This window comes from Corvus brachyrhynchos, unplaced genomic scaffold (assembly GCF_000691975.1).
Source record: "Corvus brachyrhynchos isolate BGI_N302 unplaced genomic scaffold, ASM69197v1 scaffold94, whole genome shotgun sequence".
NCBI classification, from domain to species: Eukaryota; Metazoa; Chordata; class Aves; order Passeriformes; family Corvidae; genus Corvus; species Corvus brachyrhynchos.
This window is the reverse complement of record NW_008238330.1, coordinates 5,902,791-5,911,844: the sequence shown is the minus strand read 5'-3', so window position 1 is coordinate 5,911,844 and position 9,054 is coordinate 5,902,791. Positions and strand designations below refer to the sequence as shown.

At 40.1% G+C, this 9,054-nt stretch overlaps 1 protein-coding gene across 32 annotated transcripts in view; it reads right to left on the bottom strand.

Moving 5' to 3' along the window:
- Window positions 1–9,054, bottom strand: part of ARPP21 (cAMP regulated phosphoprotein 21) — a 142,677-nt gene that overhangs the window by 45,209 nt on the left and 88,414 nt on the right. For 19 of the 32 annotated variants that reach the window (XM_017734664.1, XM_017734666.1, XM_017734667.1 and 16 more), the window contains 4 exons: window positions 8,702–8,932; window positions 4,214–4,383; window positions 2,599–2,703; window positions 1–236 (listed from right to left, as the gene is read on the bottom strand). In XM_017734664.1, the coding sequence (XP_017590153.1) occupies window positions 1–236; window positions 2,599–2,703; window positions 4,214–4,383; window positions 8,702–8,932 (742 nt within the window). The remainder of the gene's footprint in view (window positions 237–2,598; window positions 2,704–4,213; window positions 4,384–8,701; window positions 8,933–9,054) is intronic. The other 13 variants (XM_017734675.1, XM_017734692.1, XM_017734678.1 and 10 more) reach the window with 4 other exon arrangements.

The following is a 9,054-nucleotide window of genomic DNA, read 5'->3' as shown; positions in this document are numbered from 1 at the left end:
GTCGTTGGTCGGGAACCCGTAACGCCCCCGGGGGGAAGCTGCTGGCTCGGGGAGGCCATGATGTAACCTGTCTGCTGGGCAGGCTGCTGCAGGATTGGCGAGGGGTACACGGGGCCAGAAGGCGACTCGGGGTTGTCTCCTGATGACTGACGGCTTAAGCTCATCTGGTTAAACTGCGCTGTCATGTCATCTCGCTGCGGGGCAGAAGGCAGGAGAGAAGGATGGAGACATGATGGCTGCAGCAGGCACAGGAATTAGCAAAGCAAAATAGGTCAGAGCATGAGGGGGGAAAGGAATCACTCAGCTCCAATCCATGCCAAACTTTGCATGGGTATCTACAAAAATGGAGGCAATTAAAGTGAAAATCACTATAAATACCTTGACAAAGACTTCCATACTGTAAGGTGAATGGGATCATTTGGCAAAAAAGCCAATTATTTTGGCTCTTAGCCTGCCACACTCACCTTTAATTCCAAAATGACAAGTGAACTTTACAGTGTTCAAAAGAAGACATTTTAAATGTAAAGGGCATGAAAATAACATTATGAATACCTCTATCCCCAAACACAGAATGTGTCAGCCAAACACATGCTGGTAATTTCAGCCATGTTTCAAATTGATCCCAAGAGGAATTCAGTAGGATTCAGGTGCAGATCTTTCCCTTTTTGGATTGTTTTGAAAATCCAAGGTTGTAAACATAGAGAAAGTGAAAAAAAGCTAAGCCTAATGTTGCTATTTCAAGGCTTTTTATTCTGTGTTGGAAAGAAACAAGTTCTGTATTTGATCGAAGGGGGAAAGAAAAAAATAAATATGTGGTAGGATAAACGTACCATATAAAGTCAATGGACCTCATTACATGCTAGTAATAATACAGGCATTCTGAACTGTATCTGTTCATTCTTGCAAAAAGATTCATATTGTTCAATGCTGTCAAGTTTATTTTATGGAAGTCAAAGATTTACAAATACAATTCTAGGCATCTTCATTTGGGCCCATATCATAAGACTTTTAAATACTCAAAACTCCATCATGTAATGTGCTGATTACAGACAGGAAATAAGCACTATAAAAATGCTTTTTGCTCAGAACATCCATATTATTTTTTAAAAGAAGCCTCTTAATATTGTTAACAGCCCTGTGGTATTCATTCTCCAAAACCATCCTGCACAACGTATTTAATGGCAGGAAACTTCAAACCGTGTTAAAAATGAAACAAAACAAAACTAAAAAACCCAAAAAGTTTGCTTGTGGAAAGCACTGCTGGGGACTCTACAGAGACTCCCCCTCACAACTGAGAACAGATGTCATGGATTAATGTTTTAAACACTACTGACAGATGATCAGGTGGTTTATGGAAGTAATGCAGTAATGCTATTAACTTTACCATCATCCTACATTCATATTCAGACACATGAGTTGTCTCTGTGAAGTTGCTCCTTTAAAAAGCTAGGATATTCGTTACCAGAATGGCAAATGACTGCTAACAGATTCTACAAGAAACTTCGCTGAGCCAGAAATGCCTCTAGATTTTCAGAAAAGAGAAAAAAGTCTTTAAACACCTATAATCTATACAGTGTTTGTATAATGGAATGTATATTGAAGGTATTAATTCAGATGAAGTTTCACTACTGAATTAGCCAATAAAAATATTACCCTTCTTGTGACTGTCACTAGGACAACCTGATATTCCTGCAACACACTTTTCTAGAGAATTAGCATTGAGACATGCAACTTTTGTTAAGCACGGAAAATTTATTTTCCTTAAAATGGTATCACTCATCTACTAGCCATTAATAACATTCTTTTATCTGCAGGGATCCATTCAGCTTTGTTTCCATATCTTACTGTAACTATGTGACATTGGGGGAAAAAAAAATTCAGTCATAAACAAGATTACTAGAGCAAGAGAGAAAAACAACAGAAAAAAATCTCACAGTGCCTCTTTAAAATGTCAGCTTCATTTTAGAACAGTATAATCTTAGTCCTGCAAGCAGCAAACCAGAATCAGGCTCCAGAAGAACACACTCTATTTATTTTCATTATACACGTCCATTGGTGCATTGTCATGATGTACAGCACACCACATCTTCTGCAGCTGGTTCACTGCTACTCTCCTTCCCAAGTACTCTGATATCACCAAGGAATAAATCCAGGCAGTGGGTTTAGTATATGGATAAAAGAATATAAAATAAAAAATAATGATTTCTGGAGGTCTCTTCTCCTGCCTTTGCAGACATGAAAGAGGGATAACCCAAATCTCCCAAATAGGGATAACCTATTCAAGTTATTAATTTAAAATCCCTTGGTATTAAGTGAGAAGACATAAGCTCCTACCAGCAGGCACAACGAAACATTTTTCTGGAGGCTCTGCTAAGCAGGTAGAGCCCTGGTGTAACATCACCCTTCAGGTTAGGTAACCAGAATCAGTGGGAATGCTCTTACAAAATGCCTGTCAGTACCAAAAGCATAAAGGAAAACAGGTATTTAGACAGGGTTCTCATGTGGGACACCTGTTGCAGGGCTCCCCGAGGCTCTTGGACACACATATTCACACCTCCAACTTCAAGGAAACAAAAAGAAATAAAAAATCTTTAGTACCACAGAAAACTGCTGTGTTGGAGAGACTGGCAGGAGATGCTGGGGAGGATAAGAAACTGCTGGATATTGAACTGACTGAGAAGATGGCTGCATTGTCTGAACAGGCTGCAAAACAAGCACAGGGAAAGACAATAAATTCCACCATTTAGAGAAAAATAACAACCACCACCACCACCACCTTTGTTATTGAGAACAAAGATCTCAAACACAGCTCTGAAAATACAGGTGACTCATCACCAGCCTGAGTACAAGAGGTCAGGTATTGTGATTTTAGTCTTCGTTTTAGTCTTACACCAAACAATTATTACTGGTAATTCTGCCTCTTTTCATGGGTTTGATGGCTGTTAGATTAAATATAGCCGCAGCTATACCTTCTTACTCGTAATGTGAGGCAAAGCCAAATTATGATTCTACATTTAATTTACCGAGATAAAAATGGAAAGCAGCACAGCATAAGTGTATATTTGAATTTTGCTGTTAGTGACTGATTTAACTCTGAGTGTGTCACAGGCAAAAGAATAATGATTGTAAAGCTGCTTTGGGAGAACACAAGAGTTTCAAAAAATGACAAGGAACAGGCTGTGAATTACCAACAGACAGGCCATCAGCTTGGAGCAGATGTTTATCTAAGTGAAAAAAACAATTTTCCACAGCACTATTACCTTGGAATAGCTTTAGTATTCCTTTCATTTTAACCTCTCATGTAACTTCTTGCATAGGTTTGGTACTATCTTCTAAAACTGTGAAGACCCGATCAAGTAATAGGAGTCATAATCATGTAAGTCCAAACCCAGTAAAATCAAAGCAACTTTACTGAATTTAAATGCTCTATTTCTGCGTAACCTGGGATGAAAATATGCCAAATTATAAAGCTGCACAAGAACCACAGCAGATCTTGGCTGCTCCATTACTAAGCAGGATGTAGGATTCTTGCTTGAGTAGTTCCCTCCGCCTGCTCTGCTCTGGGAGAACAGGCATGCAATCCACAAAATTAAGTTTGAACAACACCCAGACCCTGCTGCCCATGCTCAGCCACACCTGGCCATATGCCACAGCCAGCTCAGGGACCAGAGAGCCAACATACCATGTGCTCAAACAACGTCGCTCTTCCTGCTGTAGCTCCAGAACTTCTAGCTCAGAGCAGGATCATGGCCAGAACACGGGCGTAGGCAGAAAACCACCAATCTGGGGCAGAGGTGCTTGGAGACCACCCATAGATTGGGCCCAATACAACTGGACATGAAAGGGTTTGTAGAGCTCTTGCTGTACTTTTATTCTTTGACTCAGGCACACTGTTGTCAAAAGAGAAATGTCCCTGGCTCTTCGGAGAGAATTACAGACTGCACTGGTTTGAAAATGAATGCTTTAGCTTCCACTAATGGGTGAATTTTGCAAACTAATTTTATGTAGACATACACCAACTCACTTAACAGTACTTTTGAAAATGAAATCATCCTTGAGATAAAATTGAAGATGTAATCTTCCCTCTCTGCTTTATTCATGTTGAAAATAACATCCTGATATTCAGTCTAGATGCATTCTTCCCTTCTACCCTTTAAGTCGTTCTTGATATCCCCAAGAGCTCCTTCTTTTTTTCCAATGATACCACACCTACCTGTGTGACAAGGTGACTTGCCATTTGCTGCTGTGGCTGTTGAACCTGTTGAGGCTGCTGGGGTGAAGGCTGCTGCTGAGACTGTCCCACCATCTGGCTCCTCATTGTCTGCTGGCCACTGGGAGGATTGTATATTGCCGGCGTCCCATCAGGATTTACAAATGGTTGACCTGAAACAAAACACCCAGCCCTTGCTGAACACTTTTAAGAACATACTGTTTCCTGTGTGAAAGCAAACAATTTTGCTTTAACTGATCACTCTTTAGCTGACCTGCTACAAGAGTAAAGTGTTCATCACTCTCAATATCTCATTACAGTAATTACAGTATCAGACATCTCTTTTTTTTCAGGGAAGACAGCAGATATTTGTTTAGGCAGTATGATTTTCCAAGGAATGGGTGGAAAGTTACCATGGCTGTAAGATGATTCAGATGCTATGGTTACTTAAAATCATTCAACGATGAATCAATTAACATTAAAATTGAACTTTGGAGCGAACACTGAAGGTAGAGAATGTTCCCTTACATTTTCCTCTCATACAACAGCAGTCAAATGTACATAGCTACTTCTAAAACAATACAGTTTGTAGGAAAGGGGAAAAAAAACAAACCCACACTTGTTACTAATTTATTTATTTACACATTCTAATAACACAGTGCTGTACTTTTGAGAGCTGTGCCCTATGTACTTAGAGGAGCTAGAACTCCAGTTTTCAAGGAATCAACTCTTAAGGTGTATTTAAAAATCTCTTATATACAAGAAGAATTCAGTTCAGAGTTCTGGTAAATTGTTGAACTCATTTTGCTTCAGATAATCAAGCTGGGGGAAATAACCTTGTAAAATCAATATTTCTTTAAAATAAAAAAGTTTACCTAAGTCATTGTCTTGAGAACAAAAAAGAAATTGTATTTCTCTGTATGAAAAATGTTTTCCATTACCTCAGTTCTCTTTTCATTTCCATCATAAATCTGTAAATCAAAGGAATTATAAATGGTTTCATGAGAAAAAAGAAGCAGTTTTAGCAATGATGTGATAACCTTTAAAGCAGGTAACTAAAGTATGAATATCTGAAATAAAAAGGGAGATCTGGAGGAGTTCAGTGACTTAGAGCAACAGTGAAATAATGAACTTCTGATTTGTACCCTACACAGAATCTCTACCTGTTCTATCTACTCCTCAGCCTTTCAGCTTCTCCCTCCAATGAATCATGGTCAGAAATGCATGAGGAACACTGGCTAAAGAACCTTGCCTTCTCTCTCTAAAGCATCAAGTTTCTAGATGAACTCAACACCACATTCACGCTGAGAAAGGTCATGAGTGAGTGGAAAAGAAGCACGGCGCAGTTCTGTCTATTGATTTCCTGATTCTTGCTGTGAACCCACTGGGTGACTATGGCATGGACTCCCAAGCTTTGGGAATCTCAAGCCCCAGAAGTACTTTAAAAGACTGAGTGAGTAAGATAACACGCTCCCAAAGCCTGTGTCAGATGCTCAAGGGAAGCCAATAAAGAGTATTTCCTGTGGCTCAATGAAAGATGACAGAACTGAAAGTGTAAAGTCCCAGCAACACTTTTAAAGATAAAAAAAGACTTCTCATGAAGAAGTCTTGAAATCAGAAATGAAAAGGAGAGATCAGAAGGTAACAGGGAAGACATTTGTAAGTTATGAACTGTGCCCCTGACAGAAGGGCAAAGATTGCAATGTCATTTCAAGGAGTACAAATGAAAAGTAAATGCTCTTAAATTGTCAGAGCGGTTAAGGAAGAACATGTCAAGAGGAATCCTTTAAAGGATGAAGCAGGCTGATGAAGTAAGTGAAATGGAGAGCACAGCCACATAAATGGTTCTTTGCCAAAGCAAGTAAGAAGCTTGACTATCTGGGAAGGAGAAGGGTAAAGCAGAGGAGAGAAAATAAAGGAAACCGCAGATATGGAAAAGAAAGTGCGGATTCCCAACACCTGGGAAGGAGCAGAGTGTTATAATCAGAGCAGGAAGATATTGACAGCATCTCTAGGTGCCATTAGAGGCTTGCACAGTCAGTGACTATGCAGTGTGAAAGGAAGGAAAGATCTTTAAAGGACATGGTGTTATGATCAAAAGAGAAAAAGACTGGAAGTAGCCACTCTGCAAGAGAAGAAAGAACTAAAGAATGGGGTTACATAGGATAAGAAAATCTATTCATTACAGGAAACAAAGATCCTTTTTCCTTTTCTTTCAACTGTCTTCTCTTCACCTCTGCTTCTGACAGCATCCATCACTTTGATAGTTGATCACAGCATCTAGCAATCTAAATCTCCTCCCCATGGAGCTTCTTTTGTAATGTTTCCCTAATAAGATGCAAAGATTCTGAGCCCAAAGAGTGACTATTTTGCAGCATGTATTTTACTGCATGTGAAAAACACAGCAGATGCCGAAGTACAGTCTGCCTTCCAGCACAAGGTAGCAGCATGAAGCTAGAAGTTTGAGACAAGAATTTTAGGCTTTTAAAGAATCTGCTCCCTCCATTTACTTTATTATGTATATATTTACACGGGAGCCACAGAAACAAAACACAAGGTTTGAAACAAACACAAAATAATATATACACAAAATACTTGCTCCCTGAATGTTAAACATACAAACATACAAGGGTTTCCCAACGATGCATCTGCAGACAATGAGGCACACGAAGAGGGAAGATGAGGTTCTCTGGTCTAGTGACAATACTGGAAGGCATTATACCTATAGCAGAAAAATAAGACTCCCTAGGTACCAGGCAAAAATCTAAACTAGCTGCTGCAATTTGCTAAATTGACAAGACAGATGTAGGAGATGTTTGTCTTACACAGCTCCTCTGGCTTTCAAGTGTGGTGAGCTCCAGCCTCTGTCCTTGCCTGTCCAGGAACAAGCAGTATCTCTCAGCTGTTTGTGGGCTCCAAGCAGCATCAATTCATTTGTTTTTCAGTCCTGTCACCTGAAATACAGATGACTCCTGCCTAGGCCTGCTGAGTTTTGTATGGATATGGACCATATGGTGGAACACAAAATGCTGTCTTCTGTATTGATCAAGAAATTTCAGTGTTTCAGACAGAACTGATAACCACCAAAACAGAAATAAGCAGATTAATATAATGATGGATCTTTTCCTTGCTGACAGTATTAGGCTCTCATGTCAATAATGCAGAAGCTTGGAAAAAAGTACACTTGAAGAGTAAAGGTTTGTGCAAGTTACCAAGTCACCTCTCCAGAAAGAATTTACCAAACTTATCACATTCAACTCTAAACAAACAAGAACTCCTCCTTGGTTTTAAATATGCTGATAGATATTGATGAGCCCCAGATATAAATATCTAAAAATACCTGTGGAAAGATTGGCTTAATAGTTTACTAAGGCTGTATTTTTCTTAAATGCTGCAACTTTCTTGACTGAACTATGACCAAAAAAATTATACTTAGTAGTGGACACACAAATAAGCTTTAAGTATTTCCACCAAATAGTGGAACACAGGGATTTAATACCCATAAAATACAAGTTATAAACAAAAATCCTCAAAGAAAACACTCCTGAATGTTCTATTAAGGACTTTGAAAAAAATATTCTGGAGTTCAACCCTCAGCTCTCAGTATAATGGGAGATACATTTCACTACAGGCTTTCTTGTTTTAAACCCAGCATAACTCAGCTAAGGTTGACAGCACAGCTAGTCAAGGTCACTGGAATAGTCCAAACTACTGAAGAAGCACCGCAGCCTCAAACTCTCTGAACCTTTTTAACACTGACAGTACAATACAGTGGGGAGTAACAGCACAACATGATCCAGACTTCATCCAGACCAAGGAGGCAACAATTTGCCTTACACTTTCAGCAAGCACCCAAATTCAAACTGAAGAGTTTCTGAAGCTCTCACAGCACTTGGGAGCTCTAGCATTTAGGCACTGCAAGTGTTGACTGTGAGCTGCAGTGATGAAAACTATCATGAATCGAAGAGTTACATCTTGCTCTTATCACAAACCTCACAATTTAAATACAATTACTAATCATACAGCTTACGTAACATTAATTCTGAAGTGCAAATTCAAATGCAGCCTTTAAGCCTTGTGAAATTCTGCTGTTAAGCACAATCTCTAAGAATGTGATGTTACATTTTGGTTGCACCGTATCTCAGCATGCTTGATATAGAAGAGCATCTGTCTTTATTGATGCTAACAGGATCTCAGAGGATTCACTGAGAGCCAGGGAGTGCCAGGACTGTTGAATGATGAGTATCTTGTCTGGGATGGAGCAAGTGTGTTTTGTATCACTTCCCACCAGCTATGCCACAACAGCCTCAGAATCGAATCTAGCTTTGCCTGCACATTTGAAAACAACCACTTCCCAAACATCATTTCAATGTGTATTTGCTCATAAAGTGCCTCCAGAAAAATATGTCTAGAAACAAGAAATTTGCTGATTCCCCAGCAGACATCAGAAACACCAAAGGGCAGAATCAGGCAGGAGAGAACTGTACTGACCTGTGTGTGGGTTGAGAAGGATACTGCCAGGCGGTATCCCTGCAGCTTCAAGTGGAAGAATGATATAGCTGGTGTTGCTGGGGGCCACCTGGCCACTCATCCCGTTCTCAGGGTAGGACACGCTGCCTGAAGAATTGGCCGCTACCCCGGGGACAAGAGATGCACTTTGGAGAGGCTGATGTATTCGTGACAGTGATCCTGAGGAGCCAGCACTGCTGGAAGACTCTGAGCCTAACAGGGAGACATAATCAGAGCAGGAAGCGGGGTTACAAGGGACCACAGTCCCCACCAGATAGGGCACGTACACAAGGACAGCCCTCACAGACTGCAAAGGCACGCATCACTCTATGCCC